Genomic DNA, 18,599 nt, shown 5'->3' with positions numbered 1-18,599 from the left:
GGGAGAATCATAGCCATTAACTACATATACCCATGATTGAAAATCACGTGCTTGAAGAAAAGCTCGCATAACAATTTTCCACCATAAGTAATTAGAGCCATTGAAGGCTGGTGGTACGTTAATAGAGGTAACACCTCTGTTCATAAAGTCAGATCGCTATAAACACAAACTTGTAAGGTCTTTAAAGTGTTTGCCTGCTCTGATACCAATTAAAAAAGAGGGGGTACAACAACCACATCCAATATTTCGATTAGCAATCTGTATGGAATAACTCCAATATATACTTTCAAGAGAATCAACTAGACTCAATCTTAATAAAGTATATCAAATAGTTCTAATATCTTTATTTCTCGATTCAATTCTTACTCAAGCAAATAGAAGTATGCGAGTCTAATTGAATACAAGAGAAATCACTTGAGCGGTACCAAAGACCAATGTTCAAGTGTCAATCAATGTAAATCAACAACCAAGGGTTGGATATTTTAATTGATTGATCCTAACGCACAACCTGTGATATTTCAATTATATAACAAAATATAATGCGGGAAAGAAATAACACATCCACCAGAATTTTGTTAACGAGGAAACCGCAAATGCAGAAAAACCCCGGGACCTAGTCCAGATTAAACACACAATGTATTAAGCCGCTACAGACACTATCCTACTACAAACTAACTTCGGTCTGGACTGTAGTTGAACCCCAATCAATCTCACACTGATCCAAGGTAAATTGCTCTCCTTACGTCTATGATCCCAGCAGGATACTACGCACTTGATTCCCTTAGCTAATCTCACCCACAACTAAGAGTTGCTACGACCCAAAGTCGAAGACTTTAATAAACAAATATGTATCACACAGAAAAGTCTATGATAATAGATAAATGTGTCTCCCACAGAAATACCTACAAGTTTTTGTTCCGTCTTTTGATAAATCAAGGTGAACAGGAACCAATTGATAACCCAGATTTATATTCCCGAAGAACAACCTAGAAATATCAATCACCTCACAATAATCTTAATCGACGCGGAGAAAAAAGACATTATGGAATCACAAATGATGAGACGAAGATGTATGTGAGTACTTTTATATCTTGCCTATCAGAGATATTAATCTCAATCCAATCATTACAATTGTACTCAACACGATAGAATCAGCAAGATCAAATCACACAACTACGAGAAAGTAATATCGGTCTGGCTTCACAACCCCAATGAAGTCTTCAAGTCGTTAACCTGGTTTACAAGAAGAAATATAAGGTTAAAGGAGAATCATCTCTAGCTTATACAACTAGTACCACACAGGAGGTGTGGGGATTAGCTTTCCCAGTTGCTAGAGTTCTCCCTTATATAGTCTTTCAAATCAGGGTTTGCAATCAATGTTAGCTTAGTAACAAAGCATTCAATATTCACCGTTAGATGAAAACCTGATTAGATTCAAGCTAATATCTTTCAACCGCTAGATCGAAAATCTAGCTTGTTACACACAAATGAAATGCACGATTTTAGGTTTATGTAACCGTACCCAAGCATGTACATTTGTTGGTTCAACAGTAGTTAACCAAATGGTTAGCCATATGATCACTTTCATATCGACCATATTCTTCTTCACCATAACTAGTTAAAATGAACTGGTTAGAGAGTTGTTCAATTGTATAAATCTTATATAACTATACAAGACACAATCAAAGCAAAAACAATTTGATTCACTCGAATCGATTCATGAACTTTATAGCCACGGTTTGCGATTTGCATTCCTTAGTTAATATAAATATAAGTTCACAAATAATCATCTTTAGATATAACCAACTCAAGTTCGCGGACTTAAGTTCCCGGAAGGAGTTCACAAACTCCAGCAGTTATTCTCGGGATGAGAACCTCCGCCAGTTTGCAGACTGGGTTCGCGTACTGAGTTCACAGCTCTTGTTCCGGTTTTCCTGATCAACAAAGTACGCATACTTTGGTTCATGGAATAAGGACTTATACATATATATGTTTCCACACAATGCTTATATCCAACAATGGTTATATAATCTAAACTCTCATTTAAATCATTGAAACATTCTTAGAGGACGTTATATAGTTGTTATTCACAAACCATTTTTCGTCAAAGCCATTTTCAAAGTGATTGAAACATAACATGACTTTCGTCACTAGGTAAATATGAACTTGTACAAAGCAAAAGCTTAACAACACATATTTCGAGAAATAGATAGGCGAGATAAACTCGGCTCAAAATAGCAAATGTGTATAATCAAAGTCTATATAGCAAAATGACTTTTGTCTCAAGATAGGATATAAATTAGATAGACTGTTGAGTGATAGATAAGTTCAAGTCTCCACATACCTTTTAATCGATGAAGTTCCACCAATTCCTTGACTAGTTCTTCGTCTTATTTGATGATCTCCATGGAGTTCCTGAGCTCAACTACACTTTATATCCTAGTATGAGACTTAGCTATAGTAGACTATAAATCAAGACTTATAGTTTTGATCACTAACATTGACAAACATGCTTGAGATAGCAACACATGCGAGTTCGACCGAGAAGTTCTTTAAAAAATTGGATATGTTAGTTCGGATGGCGGTTCCCGTATTGAGGATATACGGATAGGTGGGGCACGCCCCAAGGATACTCATGCAACAGTAGTGTGGATTTATAAATGAACGGATATACTTGTTTGAATGGCGTCCCCCGTACCGAGGATATATGGATAGGTGGGGGACGACCCAAGGATACTCGTGCAAGTGAGGTTGGCGGTCCCGTGCAGGCGGGGCACGAACCGAGGATGCTCGTGCATTTAAGAGGAGTTGATGGACGGTGAGTATAGTTGATGAACATAACTACAATTAAATCCTTGAAGTTGCACCATATACTCTTGTTGTACATATTCTGCTTGATTGGTTGACATGTTTTGATATATTTTGAGAAAGGGAATGCATTTTATTAAGCTGTCATCTCACCCCAGTTGACAATACTTGCAGATTTATGTAAGTTGGAAGTGGAAGCTAGAAATGAGTAGCTCAATGATTGCATTATTTTCTTGTATTGCTTGAAGCGTAAATTGAATTAAAAAAAAAAGTTTCCTCCCGTCAGGAGAGAGCCAATACTACACTGATATGTGGCAACATTGAGAACCTTTATGCAAGTATTACGTTGTTTAAGGTATTTAATATTGAAAAAGTGGGGGTACAACAACCACACCCAATATTTCGCTTAGCAATCTGTATGGAAAACTCCAATGTACTTTATAGAGAATCAACTAGACAGTCAGACTCAATCTAGATAAAAAGTATATCAAAGAGTTTATATCTCAATCTCTCGGAAGGAGTTCACAAACTCCAGCAGATTTTCTCGGGTCGAGAACTTCCGCCAGTTCGCAGAATGGGTTCACGGACTGAGTTCGCGGACTTAGCTCATGCCACTATTCCAGTTCTCTTGATCAACAAAGTTCGCAAACTTCGGTTCAAGGAATAAGGACTTATACATATATGTGTTTCCACAACAATGCTTATATCCACCAATGGATATATAATCTAAACTCTCATTTCAATCATTGAAATATTCTCAGAGGACGTTATATAGTTGTTATTCACAAACTATTTTTCGTCAGAGCAATTTTCAAAGTGATTGAAACATAACATGACTTTCATCACTAGGTAAAGATGAACTTGGATAAAGCGAAAGCTTACCAAAAGATATTTTGAGAAATAGATAGGCGAGATAAAATCGGCTCCAAATACCAAATGTGTATAATCAAAGTCTATATAGCAAAACGACTTTTGTCCCAAGATAGGAGATAAATAGACTTTTGAGTGATAGATAAGTTCAAGTCTCCACATACCTTTTAGTCGATGAAGTAACACCATTTCCTTGAGTAGTTCTTCGTCTTGTATGATGATTTCCATGGAATTCTTGAGCTTAACTACACTTTCTATCCTAGTCCGAGACCTTAGCTATAGTAGACTAGAAATCAAGACTTATAGTTTTGATCACTAACATTGAAAAACATGCTTGAGATGGCAACGCATGAGAGTTCGACCGAGCAATGATCTAACATATATGCTTCAATTTATGTATAAAAGTTTCAATTATGTTTGGTGTAAAATCAAATAGCAAGAATGTTTGTCAATATTAGTGATCAAAACTACATGTCTTGATTTCTAGTTTACTTATGACTAAGTCCCGGTCTAGGATAGTTGAGCTCCAGAATTTATGGTGATCATCTTATGAAGACGAAGAACTACTCGAGCAACCAGTGGAACTTCATCCGACTAAAAAGGTATGTGGAGACTTGAACTTATCTATCACTCAAAGTCTACTCTATCTCCTACTCTTGAGACTATAGTCGTATAAGTATGATAGTTTTCATACATATACATTTGCTATTTCGAGCCGAGTTTGCTCGCCTATATTTTTCTCAAAATATGCGTTGGTAAGCTCTTGATTTAACTAAATTCATCTTTACCCGTGACGAAAGTCATGATGATGTTTCAATCTTGAATATAGCTTTGATGACGATAGTCGTGAATAACGATTGTTATAACATTATAGGAGAATGTTTCAATGATTGAAATGTAGAGTTGAGATTACCAACTATGGATATAAGCATATATAGTGTGTTCGCACATTATTGTATAAATCCATGTGCCGGAAACCAAGTGTGTGTATACGGTATTGGTGAAGGAGACAGGTTGGCTACGCATACCAGCGGAAGTTTTCAACCGAAAATTTCTGCTGAGTTTGTAGTTTGCAAACTAATAAACCAGTCACCTTAGGTACGCATACCTGTAAGTGTATCCACGGAAGTTTTCGAACTGAAAATTTCTGTTGAGTTTCTAAACTCAAATCCGGTAGCTAAGGTACGCATACCCGTACGCGTACCCAAGCTGGTTATTTCTCAAATCGGTAGTTCATGAACTTAAAACAATAAATTATAAGGAATGAAATCTTTGCAAACCGTGGGTATATTGTTCATGAATTGATTCAAATGGATCAAACATATTTTGCTTCAATTGTGTCTATGAATAAAGACCTAAGCAATTGAACAACTCTTCAACTAGTTCTTATGAGTCATTTGAACTAGTTATGTGAAGAAGATGAATACGGTTAGTATGAAAGTGCTCATATGGCTAACCATTGGTTAACTATTTATGAACCAACTAAGTGTACACGTTTAGGTACGGTTACTCAAACCTAAATGAAATACATTTCGTTTGTGTGTGACAAGCTAAGTTTCGATCTAACGGTTGAAAGATATTAGCTTGAATAAATCAGGTTTTTCATCTAACGGTGAATATTGGATGCTTTGTTACCAAGTTAACTTGGATTGCAAACCCAGATTTGAAAAGTATATAAAGGAGACATCTAGCAACTGGAAAAACTAATCCCCACACCTCCTGTGTGATACTAGTTGGTTTTGCTAGAGTCGATTCTCCTTTAACCTTAGGTTTCTTCTCGAGACCCTGTAGGTTAACGACTGAAAGACTTCATTGGGATTGTGAAGCTAGACAAAACTACTTCTCTTTTAGTTGAGCGGTCTGATCTTTCCATTTTCTATTGTACGAGTTCAATTGAATAATTGACTTGAGATTATATCTCTGATAGGGCAAGATAAAAAGAAATCACAAACATCTTTGTCTCATCTTTTGTGATTCCGCAATATCTAGTTTCGCTACCATATGATTTAGATTATTGTGAGGTGATTGATAATACTAGGATGTTCTTCGGGAATATAAGTACGGGTTATCAATTAGTTCTTGTTCACCTTGATTTATCAAAAGACGGAACAAAACTCATAGGTTTATCTGTGGGAGACAAATTGATCTATTATCGTAGACTTCTGTGTTATACAGATTTGTTTATTAAAGTTTTCGACTTTGGGTCGTAGCAACTCTTAGTTGTGGGTGAGATCAGCTAAGGGAATCAAGTGCATAGTATCATGATGGGATCAGAGACGTGAGGAGCGCCATTGTACCTTGAATCAGTGTGAGATTGATTAGGGTTCAACTACAGTCCAGACCGAAGTTAATTTGTAGTAGGCTAGTGTCTGTAGCGGTTTAATACAGTGTGGTGTTCAATCTGGACCAGGTCACGGGGTTTTTCTGCATTTGTAGTTTCCTCGTTAAAAAAACTTCTGATGTCTGTGTTATTTCTATTCCGCATTATATTTTGTTATATAATTGAAATATCACTGGTTGTGCGTTGTATCGATCAGTTGTGAAATTCAACCTTTGGTTGTTGATTGGAAATTGATTGATCCTTGGATATTGGTCTTTGGTACCATCCAAGTTTATATCTCTTGTATTTGATAAAGACTCACATATTTCTATTTGTTTGAGTATAGATCAAATCGAGAGATAGAGATATTAACTCCTTGATATACTTTTTATTAAGATTGAGTCTGACTGTCTAGTTGATTCTCCTAAAATTATATTAGAATTAGTCCATACAGATTGCTAATCAAAATATTGGGTGAGGTTGTTGTACCCCCACATTTTCAAGAATTGTTGATAACTGCACCAATTATCAAGTCATCGGATTGGAGTTTTCCGTTTGAATTAATGTGTGAAGCAAGTGACTATTCTCCCTGATTTTCTCACTGCAACCTATTCCATCTACAACACCTTCTCTGCTCCCATACATTCCAGCACCAACGAGACATCAATGGCATCAACATCTTTCTCTTCTTCCCTTCTCACCATCAACTCGAACTCTACTCGTCAAACTATGACAAACTGGTAACAGTTCCAACTCCATTTTTATTCTCATTCGAAAATACCGCAGCAAACATCTCCATCAATCACCGGCAGCAGCATATCACCATTCTGTGGATCTAAACCATCATCGTCAACTGCCGGAATGAACACTTCCAAGCTCTTCTCAAATTCTTCCTGCTCGATAGCCAACAACACCACCGCGATCTCAAGTCCAACACGAGCATCATTCTTCTCCATCTTCTTAACCAAAAACTACCAAAACTCACATCACCTTCCCTGACCTTTAATGGAATCTCCACAGGGACGGAGGAAACAAGGGACAAATGGGGTCCCAAGACCCCACTTGATTTTGAACTTTGGATAGAATAGGCTTGATATTTTCATAATTTTAACGAGTTGCGGGGGCAAACATTGTGGTAGAGTTGAAACTTCTATATCTAATGGGTCATAGTGCAACTAATACCGGCTTATATCTCGTTTTATCACCCGACTAAATAGATCATCTAACTGGTCTTCACTTGAAATATGCTGCAACTCTAGAAATCCACTCTCCACCAGCTCTCTTACAATATGATATTGTATCTCTATGTGCTTTTTCCTAGCATGGAAAACAGGATTAGATGCTAATGCCAAAGCACTTGTATTGTCACACAAGAGTAAAGGCGGACTGGTAACAGAAATATGTAAATCATATAATAAATCCACAAGCCATTTTAACTCAGCTGAAGCAACAGATAAACACTTATATTCTGCCTCAGCAGAAGACTTAGAAACAATAGGTTGTTTCTTAGAAGACCAAGAAATCAAATTAGAACCCAAAAATAATGCATAACCTGAAGTGGATCTCCTTGTATCTGGACAACCTGCCCAATCTGAATCAGTATATGCTCTTAAGGTTGTCAAACTGCTCTTCTTCAAAGTAATACCAACACCAAGTGTGCCTTTAAAATACCTCAAGATTCTCTTTACTAGTTGCATATGAATGTATGTAGGTTTATGCATGAACTGTGACACATAATTCACAGCAAAACAGATGTCAGGCCTAGTAACTGTTAAGTATTGTAAGCTTCCCACAACAGTTCTATATTCACTAATATTGTCTAAGACTGTACCATCATGTAAAGAAACCCTTGGATCCTTGACTACTGGTGTGTCACATGACTTGCAATCCAACATATTAGTTTTATACAATAACTCCGATGTATACTTTTTCTGGGTTAAAACAAGAGAATCATTATTTCTAACAGCTTCAATTCCAAGAAAATAACCCAGATTTCCAAGTTCATTCATTGCAAATTCTTGTTTAAGAGAAGTTATCAAAGCATCAATCATCATAACAGAACTTCCAGTTAATAAAATATCATCCACATAGAGCAATAAAACAAGTATTCCAGACTGAGAATGAAGAACAAACATAGAATTATCTGAAACAGATTTCTTAAAACCATAAGCAACAAAAAAGTACTAAATATATGAAACCAAGCTCTTGGAGCTTGTTTCAACCCATATAGACTCTTTTTCAGATGACAAACAAAATCTGGAGGATAATCAGGATTTATGAACCCTTGTGGCTGAGACATGTACACATATTCATCTAAGAAGCCATGTAAGAAGGCATTACTTACATCCAATTGCTTGACTTGCCAATTATGAGTAATATCCATACACAAGACAACTCTCACTGTTGTGCACTTTACAACCGGACTAAAAGTTTCATTAAAGTCAATACCATCATATTGATTGTAGCCTTTTGCTACTAATCTAGACTTTAATCTATTAATAGACCCATCTGATTTCCTTTTGATTTTATACACCCACTTGGAACCTAAAATATTCATATGTGATTCTGGAGCTACATACTCCCATGTATCATTATCGTTTCCCAGACGAACAACTTTTTTCGATTGAAGATTCAACACCTTGGTACGCGGATATAGTGAATTACTTGGTAACATGACAAGTAACTAGTACAATGTCTAATTTTAAAAATCTTAAGCTTAAGAAAATAGCTAAGAAATATGTGTGGGATGAACCATACTTGTGTAAAGACGATATTGATCAAATTATCCGCAGGTGCGTACCTAATTCTGAATTTCAATATATTCTTATTTGTTTGTCATACTTATGCGTGTGGTGGTCACTTTGGTTCTAAACATACCTCTTTCAAAGTACTTGAAAGTGGATTTTATTGGCCGACTCTATTCGAGGATGCATATATTTTTTGCAAATCTTTTGATATATGTCAAAGAACGGGCAATCTAGGTGCTCGAAATCAAATGCCACTATCACGAATTCTTGTTGTAGAAGTATTTGATGTGTTTGATTTTATGGGTCCCTTTGTCAATTATAATGGAAAATTTTATATACTTATTGCAGTGGATTATGTTTCGAAATGGGTGAAAGCTAAAGCCCCTTACTAATGATTCTCAAGTTGTTTGTGAGTTTGTGAAGGAATATATTTTCTCTATACATGGTACACCAAGAGTGGTTATCGGTGACGAAGGCTCACATTTTAAAAAATCCTTATATGTGTTACTCAAGAAGTACAACATAACACACATGATTGGTACACGTATTATCCACAAACTAAATATCGAACTGTGAGATTACATTCATTCTTGAGAAAACCTTAAACATTATACGGAAAGATTGGAGTTATAGGCTTAACGATGCACTTTGGGCATATAGAACGGCGTACAAAACACCAATTAGTATGTCCCCATATCGGTTGGTTTATGGAAAAGCTTGTCATCTTCCAGTTGAACTTGAACACAAGTCATATTGGGCGATAAAGATGTTCAACATGGATTATAACAATACGGGGAAACAAAGGAAGTTACAACTCAACGAGCTAGAGGAGATACGAAATGATGCTTACGAGAGTTCTCGTATTTACAAGGAGAAGACAAAAAAATTCCATGACAAGATGATTTCTCGAAAGAGTTTTTTTGTGGGTCAAAAAGTTTTTTTATTTAATACTCGTCTTTGATTATTTCTTGGGAAGTTAAGGTCCAGATGTATTGGACCGCATGTTGTTACTAATGTTTTTCCTTATGGTGCAGTTGAGATTACTAGTATGACTACTGGAATAACTTTCAAAGTCAATGGTATAAATTGAAGCCTTATTATGAAAACTTCTCTAAGGAGAATGTAGAAGTAACGAGACTTGAAGATTTTCTCCCTCTGGAGAAGTAGCATAATTGGAATGCCAAGTCGAGTTGAGGATATTAAACAAAGCGCTACTTGGTAGGCAACCCATCGGTTTTGTATTTCTATCTCTTATCTTTTAATTTTTTTTTATTTTTGCATATCATATTTGAATTATTTGGAACTAGTGGTATGCGTAATATTACCATCATCGTCTTCTAAGGATGTTTCAAGACGATTAACCGAGATTTTTAGAACTACCGGATACATGGAAATTAATCATGTAATCAACGAAATGAGTGCAACCTATCATCATTATTTAGCGTCAAAAAAACTCGATGAGGTTCTCTACACTTGAAGTGCAGTATGTGAGTGTTTTCCCTGTCTCCATCGCCTAAACAAGCGTGGAACGCAAGAACTATCACATATTTGCTGAAAGGAAACATCCTCTTAGAGTATCTAATCATGTTGTCGAGTAAATGGTTGCTTATCTTAACTATTGCGTTAAATATATATAAAAATCCTTTAACGACATTCATACAAGTATTGTGGGTAACATCGTTCATTTTTGTCAACATTTGCACACACCATTATTCTATTTCCATTTTCTCATCTATCCATGTGATTTCAATATGCGAATGTTTCGGCAAAATTGTTGAGAAACATTGCAACAAGTACGATGACTATCTTAGTAGAGTTATGCAATCAGGCTGAATGTCACACGTAAGTAATTGCTTATGTGTGATGATTGGAATGTATGTGGGATGTTTGTAGCTAAAGAATATTTGTAGGCTAATTATCTTATTTGATACTACTTTGTGTCTATCCTTAGTAGTTCTTCCAAGGCGATAAATTGGAGTACGTTTTGTGGGTATACCTCTTGTAAGCCCTCACGATACTATAACTCGTCTGCTAGGGACACCTGAGGGTTTAAAGGCATGTTGCATTAGCTAAGTGTAACCGTACTCTCAACGAAAGGGAGTTGTTGTATTTAGGATTAGTTTTATTTTAGTTTGCTCGAGGACTAGCAAAATTTAAGTGTGGTGGAATTTGATAAGTGTATAATTCATATGATTTTAGTGTCAATTCTGTACTTGTTTTAGCTATTATTCTTGCATATTTTCGTATTATTACTCTTGTCTTATCTTATTTGTATCTATTAGGTAATAATCCAAAAAGTATCTACAAAGTGCTAAAAATCTAAGAATAGAAGTATTCCAAGTATCCAAGTGCCCCAGTTCAAGAGAAGTGGAAGAAGTGCAACGAAAAGAAACAAAACGCTCAAAATCAAGAGACGGGACAAATACCAAGATTAAATCATTCAAACTAAAAATTTATCATCACTATATTGAATAGAATTCAATTACAAAAAGAATGCAAAAATAATGAGGTCATTCCGAGTTTGGACGAAGAAGTTATGCGCAAAACGAGTTTATCGAATACCGACGACAATCCAGTTCGCAAACCGGTGTAACTGAAATTTCAGTTTTAAACAGGGTTCTCAAACGAGAGTACCTGGATTTTATTTAAGGCATGGTTCGCAAACCATGAAGGCCAAAATTCCCGAACTATTTTTAGGGTCTTTCATTCGTAGCTTTGGGTCGGGTTCCTTAACCGACTTAGATACTTGAAAGCCAAGCAATGTAAACCTATATAAAGAGGTATTACGTCATGAATAAAGATATATCAAGGGATCACGAAATTCTAAGTCTTCGAGAGAAGAAACAACACACGGAACAAAGGCTAGGGTTTCAGAGCGGTTCTTCAATCGTAACGATATCTCTAAATTTTTCTTATATGTATATCATGGGTGTTTATACATCCATGAGTATCTAAACACCTATTGATTGAGGATGAATTCTAAGTTGTAAATAAGATTTCATTTAGTATGTGAATCTAAACGTGAGACCTTGCAGAGGGATTATGTAAAGCAATCGCGTGTGAACACAACCTTAACAAGTAGACCGAGCGTGCTGAGTCTAACTACTAGGATCAAACCTAAATTCACAAACCCTAAAGCATTCGACTGAATTACATCTTGTAAGCGCACCTTAAGGTGGTTCAGACGGATAGAATCTGGTGACTAAGCATAACTGTTATCCAGTGACTTAAGGAACTTTGAGTATAACTAAGCGTAGATGTTATTCTACGCTTGGTGATAATCTATGACTAATGACGAATCGATGAATATACTACTTCAATGAATATTTACTGACGAAGAAGGATTCCTCGATCATATCTCTCTCTATTGCTTACAACTTAATACTTTCAACTGCTTTATTTTATTTTATTTATAATCTAAAACAAACACCGCCACACCCCCCACCCCTTTTTGACACTTTGACAACTAAAACTCACTGCTCTTGGTGGGAACGATCCTTGTTTCCATTATATTACCAGTTAATTGTATGGAAATAGGTGACTTAATTTGTTGTGCCTAGGATATCCCGTACTATTTTTAAGGATATTCTATTTCTCTTCTAGTTTAGTTGCCTGTTTATTTACTTTCCAACCCTGGGTTTGTAATTTTGTTGCTCATGAGCTTGCTTAATGGGCTAAAACGATCAATTCCTTTATGTACTGGTTTGTTCCTCCACTCTGGCTCTTAACAATTGTTGAGGGGGATCATTAGCCTTTTTGAAGGCCACTGTCTAAATAATAATAATAATAATAATAATAATAAAAAAAGACGATGTTTTTCCAACAACCTAAATCATAATATTTATTGATATGAGGGCCTAAAATCAATCCAAGATTGATATTTTTGCAATATCATTGAGGATCTTCAATGTTTCTCAGTAGCAAACTATATATATCATTTACTAATTTTCTATAATAACCTTCATCTTATCTCATACTATAATAAAGAATAGAGGTCCTTTCTCCCGTCAAAAATTTTCTTCTGTTTCCAGTGAAAGGATTAAGTTACCCCTTCATCATTTTTTTCGCCTGCACATGTTTTCATTGATTTCGAAAAACCAGGGGTTAATATAAACGTCTTGTTTCTCTTCTTTATTCTTATCGGCACAAAGATCCAATCCCAAGTACCAACCCCTTTCTTCATCATCATCAAATCGGACCATGCAGAAAATTCGACATCTAAATCAAATCAATTCAATTCTAGGGATTTAATTAATTTTTTTTTAAATAAACCCATTTCAATTCTTATGATTTCAATTGAAATATGGGTTTCACTCTAACCTAAATTTGTATCGACTCCAATTTCACAATCAATATTGTTAATTCTAAGTAACCTATAAGGACATGCTACACTAATTCATTTAATTGCTACTTCCTTTATATTGGTTAGATACTATGAATATTCTTTTGACAGTTAAGTATTGGTTGTGATGGTTAAATTGTTAAACCATGTATGATGTTAGCTTGAAAAAACAAAAACAGACTAAAAAGCTGTAGATGGTGGATTTTCGACAAGGGTTAAAATCGTAAAACCATAATTATACATGCTCCTGATCCAGCAATCAGATGAGTATTGAGGCTCATGTCTCTCATTGAAGCATGAAAGCTCATGCCATGAAATCTCTGACTGAGAATACTGTCTCTCAGAGTATATGTAGATGTGTAGCCTCTCAGCTGAGGAAACGGCACATCTCATGAATACTGAGCCATTTCAGTAACTACTTCTATATAGAATCGAAATATTGGACGGCTCCTAGACAACTTGCCTGCTAGTATAGAGAAATAACGTCTTCAGGGTGCAACAAGGTTTTCCCTGACTATATAAAAGAGATATGACGTTTCAACAAGCTCATATTTCTCAATTCTCAGGTAATTAATGCTCCTGGACAGCATGCCTGCTAGTATAGAGCCATCAATTAATTATCTCTAATCATTAACTGAATATTCAGCAATATTCTACGATTCTTCGTAATATTTCGTCACTTCAATTCATGGTTCTTCCCAGCAGAATTCCATGGGTTAGTGATAAATATTAAACGTACGGGCATCTGAGACGCTATCGAGTAAGCTCCGACCAAAATGGTGCAAGTGTACTCAGCAATAATGCACAAACGAGCACTTGAATGCACGAACGAGCATTCCAAAACACAAAGGAACGACGAACCTATGCAAATTAGGAAGAAAATGATAAATAATAAAATATTAATTGAGGCGCCAGGGGACTGGGCCCACCGGACGACCGGTCGTGCCGTGGCCAGTCCCACGTCCAATTTTATATTTTATCATATTTTTATTATTTTCCTTGATCTCATGAAAGTCCTTTTATTTGAGAAAATCTCCTTCGTCTCAAGGAAACTCCCTAGTCTCATGGTGTTTCCTCATGTCAAAGAAATAATAAAAATAAGGAAAGGTGTCGTGGGACCGAGCTCACTAGCCGGCCGGCCATGCCCTAGCCGTGGCCGGTCCCATATATCATGGTTCCTTATTATTTTATTATTTCCCTCATCCCATGAAAATTCCCTGATTTCATGATATTTCCCTAAACTCATGAAAATTATGTAAAATTAGGGAGAAAATGCACGGGACCGGGCTCATTGGCCGGGCGGCCATGCCCTAGCCGTGGCCGGTCCCACATGCCCGTGTCTCATTATTTTAATATTATTTGTTTCCCTCATCTCATGAAAACTCCTTCACTTCAAGGAAACTCCCTAGTTTTAGCAAACTCCTTGATTTCATGATATTTCCTTAAAATCATGAAAATAATATAAAATCAGGGAAAGTGACATGGGACCGTGCCCATTGGCCGGCCGTTCATGCCTTCGCCATAGCCGGTCCCACACTTCATGACTCCCTGTTTTATCATTATTAATTACATAATCTCATGGAAATTCCCTAACCTCATGAAATTCCTCAGTTTCATGGTATTTCCTTCACTTCAGGGAAAATACATAAAATTACATAAAATTGGGAAAGGTACTGCGGGACCAAGCTTTCTAGATGGCCGGTCATGCCCTAGCCGTGGTCGGTCCCAGACCTTGCAATCCTCTATTTTATTAATTATATTTCATCATCTCATGAAGATTCCCCAGTTTCAGCAAAACCCTGAATCCTTCATATTTTCTCAAAATGTTGCTCAAACGCGCATCAGAAAATATCGAAATTCTCAGGACCGAGACACGAACATTATGGTGACCCGGGCATGTCTCCTTGACCGACAAAGGATGAACCTAAGGCTTTCAAGTAGCCGGTCCCGTATGTTTTAATAATCTTGACCTAATTTGCTCAACTGCTCATATTGGGTCCAAACTTTTCTCAAACAACTGGGAGTTTGCTTAAACGACCATCAGCTGGTACCACGACCATCAAGAGTGATGTAGTTTTAAAAGTGGTAGTAAAGTTCGTTCAACTCGGACTCGATAAGATTGGGTTCTAGATATAAAATATATAAAACACTAAAAATAAAGAAAATATACATACAAAAGGTTTGTCGCAATATCGAGAGAGACTGAGACTCAGGATTCCACCAAATTCCATTCATGTGATTCAAATAATAATTCCAATCAATTATAGTTCAAATATGGACTCTTGTTCTTTGCCAAAAATAGATTTTTGAAAAGCAATGACTGTAAATCACAAGCATGATGTATCAAAAATACATAGACCAAGCATACACCATCAAACGAAATCACACCCATTCAATAAAAATCATAAATCGATTAAAAATCAATGCAAATAGTCATAAAAGAATTATTAGAATTACCACATGCGTGAAATAGGGCTTCCTCCGTCATCCCAGTGTTAGGGTCTAGCTTCTCATATCAAAAACAGGCTCAAAAGAATAAATCATGGCTCAAAAGTTGTTTTTATTGAAAAGATGATATGATTCAGAATATGCAACGACGTAATGGCGTTACAGAGTTCACTGTTACAGGAAGTGTGGCTAACTGAAGATAAATGTGGTTGTTCAGCTGTTACAGAGAGAATACTGAAGCAGTGTTGCGAATTTGAGACGTTGTTCTTATTTGCAACGTTGTTCTTCAGCACCAGCAGCAGCAGCAACGACATGCTTCATGTAATCTCTGATTCTCGCCTCCTGAGCTCTCCTCTCGACCCCAAACTCTCGACACCTCTTCTAGGGACCCTAGGAAACCTATTTATACACCACAAGGCGAATAAATCTCTCCCAAATCGCTTCGAAATCTCTTCTTTCCTTCCTTGGCAGTCACGGAAATAATTCCTTCCCTAATTCGTTTCACGTGTTTCTGAGCTTTCCCACTTATCTCAAACTCTCCCTTAGATAGATACCAATCTTTGGGAAGTTTTGTCTCACTTTAATCTCCCTAGAATTCCAAAAATAGCACCAAACAGGGACCCGTGTGTAACTTAACCTTGATTTCCTTTTTCCGGCTATTCTAGCCAAATTCAGCCCATGAAATCACCCATATTAGCATTGTATATCCATATCACGTCCATCCCATGAAAATAGGCCATTGAATCTCATTAAAACACGTCCAATAATTAGGGATGGCCATTTGCCCCACCCAAACCCATCCCCGTGGGTACCCGCCCTTATTGGGTAGGGTTTTACCCGTACAAACGGGGTTGGGGTTGGGTATGGGTAATACCCGAAATTAGTGAAGCGGGGATGGGGCGGGGACGGGATTCTAGGTCCCCGCCCCGTACGTTCCCATTTTAGGATTTTATTTTTTTATTAATTATTTATATTATATTTAAACTAAGATATTATATTATATTATATTATAAAAGAAAAGGTAAAAGTATAAGATATCATTAATTATTTATATTATATTTAAACTAAGAAATTATATTATATTATATTATAAAAGAAAAGGTAAAAGTATAAGATATCATTAATTATTTATATTATATTTAAACTAAGAAATTATATTATATTATAAGAAAGATACTTGATAAGACATAATTAAGAACTAAAATGAGTGATGCTCTTTTATAGACCAATTTGTTTTTCTTTGCTTGTTTTACGATGAATTTATGAGTTTGAAATTTTAAATTATTATTATTATTATTGGTTGAACTTAGGTATTGATTATTAAATTAACTCATCATATTTGAGCTTAATGTTATGGGTAACCCGTAAAAAACCCGCCCCGTACGAGTATTTCCCATACCCGCCCCGTCCCAGATCAAGCGGGTAATGGGGAGGGTGTGGGTTTTTTTTTTTGAACGGGGCAGTGACTGGGATACAAGATCCCCACCCCATACCCGCCCATGACCATCCCTACCAATAATCCAACCCTAAATCTGCCAGGCGTAAAAGCTAGTTTTCCCGCCAATTTTCTTCTTTTGAATTTGGGAAGGAAAGTGACCTCCCCTTTATCCAGTCCCGGTCTCCCTTTAGCACATGCCCGAAATGGGTTACCCTTATCCAAAGTGAGGGTCCGTATAGTAATTTTCTCCCACGAGCGCAAAAACCATTTTTTTAGCCAATTTCGCCGCAAAAGCTTATTTCTCCAAAAATACCTACAGGGACATAAAAAGCCATAATAAATATAAAATCGAGCACTAATAATATATACAATTGAGATTATATAAGACACATAAATGCGTCTATCAAATACCCCCAAACTTATTATTTGCTAGTCCTCGAGCAAATCAAATAGAAAATAAAATCCTAACTCACTGTCGCAGGCATCGTCGATTGCATTTAGCGTATGCAATAAGCCTTTAAACCCCTAGGTGTCCCTAGTGGCCGAGTTATAGTCTCGAGAGGGCTTACTAGAGATATACCCACAAAACCTTTATACTCCAGACCCTAGCTATCTACAACGAACCTTGGAAGGCACTAAAGAATCTCCTTGGTTGGCATACTTATTGACTACATGAAGAAGTACCCTGATGCGAAATTCCAATTGTTGTACACGAGTTTGCACTCAAGCATACTAAAATTCATATAAAGTGACAGATCTCTACTCAGATAGTTGCACTATGGACATCATATTCGGAGTCAAACTAATCACATGGAAAGATTAAGAGATGGATATAGAAAAACATAGATGGTTTTGATGTTTAATAAGTGAACGGCGTTTCCCATATCTGTCTGAAGGCCTCCGCCAAAATGAACCGTTCCTAATGGATTGAGATATTAGCCTGACTAATATCAACACACTGGCATATACAAGGGAACCAGTGGTCGATAACCTAACTCTAGGTCAACACAACTGGCATATACAAGGGTACCAGTGGTCGACTTTATTGAATTTATTCCTTTTGGTCAAATGGTCTGGTATCAATATTTTCTCACTTTTTTTTCTTCTTTTTTTTCAACTTTTTGGTAACTACCATTTTTTTTCATCTCTTTTTTTTTTTTTTTTTTTTTTTTTTTTTTTTTTTTTTTTTTCTGTATCTCAATCACTCTAATTCACCCTAGCATTGGTAACAACTTGAACCGTGAGCCCCACCTAATCACTTAGAGAAACATAGTTTAAAAACAAAATAAAATAAAAATAGAAGTGAAAAGGACTCAACGAGATATGGTGAAACTATCATGTTATTTCTAACACCTGAGCTATGTGCTTTTATGAATAGACTCTTCTAGATGTTTCCATCTAATCAGATTGGTTCCTCAACTCCTACGATCAAAATGCTTCCATCCACTTAGATTAGTTAGTGCAATCCTCAATAGGCATAAATTTCTAGGTTCTGGAGTTTATTTATTCATACTGCAATTAAAAAGTTTCTCCCATACCCCCAAACTTAAATCTAACGTTGTCCTCAATGTTCTAAAGATGAAATTAAAAGCATGAACAAAGAGAAAATGTTACCATTTGAAGCAA

General features: G+C 36.3%; 1 protein-coding gene across 1 annotated transcript; it reads right to left on the bottom strand.

Annotated features, from left to right (window-relative positions):
* Window positions 1-7,173: 7,173 nt before the first annotated feature.
* LOC113272854 (uncharacterized mitochondrial protein AtMg00810-like) lies at window positions 7,174-8,381 on the bottom strand. The gene is made up of 2 exons (XM_026522648.1): window positions 8,250-8,381; window positions 7,174-8,154 (listed from the first exon to the last, which is right to left on the bottom strand). The coding sequence occupies exons 1-2, from the start codon at window positions 8,379-8,381 to the stop codon at window positions 7,174-7,176; spliced, it is 1,113 nt and encodes a 370-aa protein (XP_026378433.1).
* Between the last annotated feature and the right edge of the window lie 10,218 nt (window positions 8,382-18,599).

Source organism: Papaver somniferum, chromosome 4 (assembly GCF_003573695.1).
Source record: "Papaver somniferum cultivar HN1 chromosome 4, ASM357369v1, whole genome shotgun sequence".
Classification (NCBI taxonomy): domain Eukaryota; kingdom Viridiplantae; phylum Streptophyta; class Magnoliopsida; order Ranunculales; family Papaveraceae; genus Papaver; species Papaver somniferum.
Note: the sequence above shows the minus strand (reverse complement) of the source record. Positions and strands in the feature narration are given on the sequence as shown.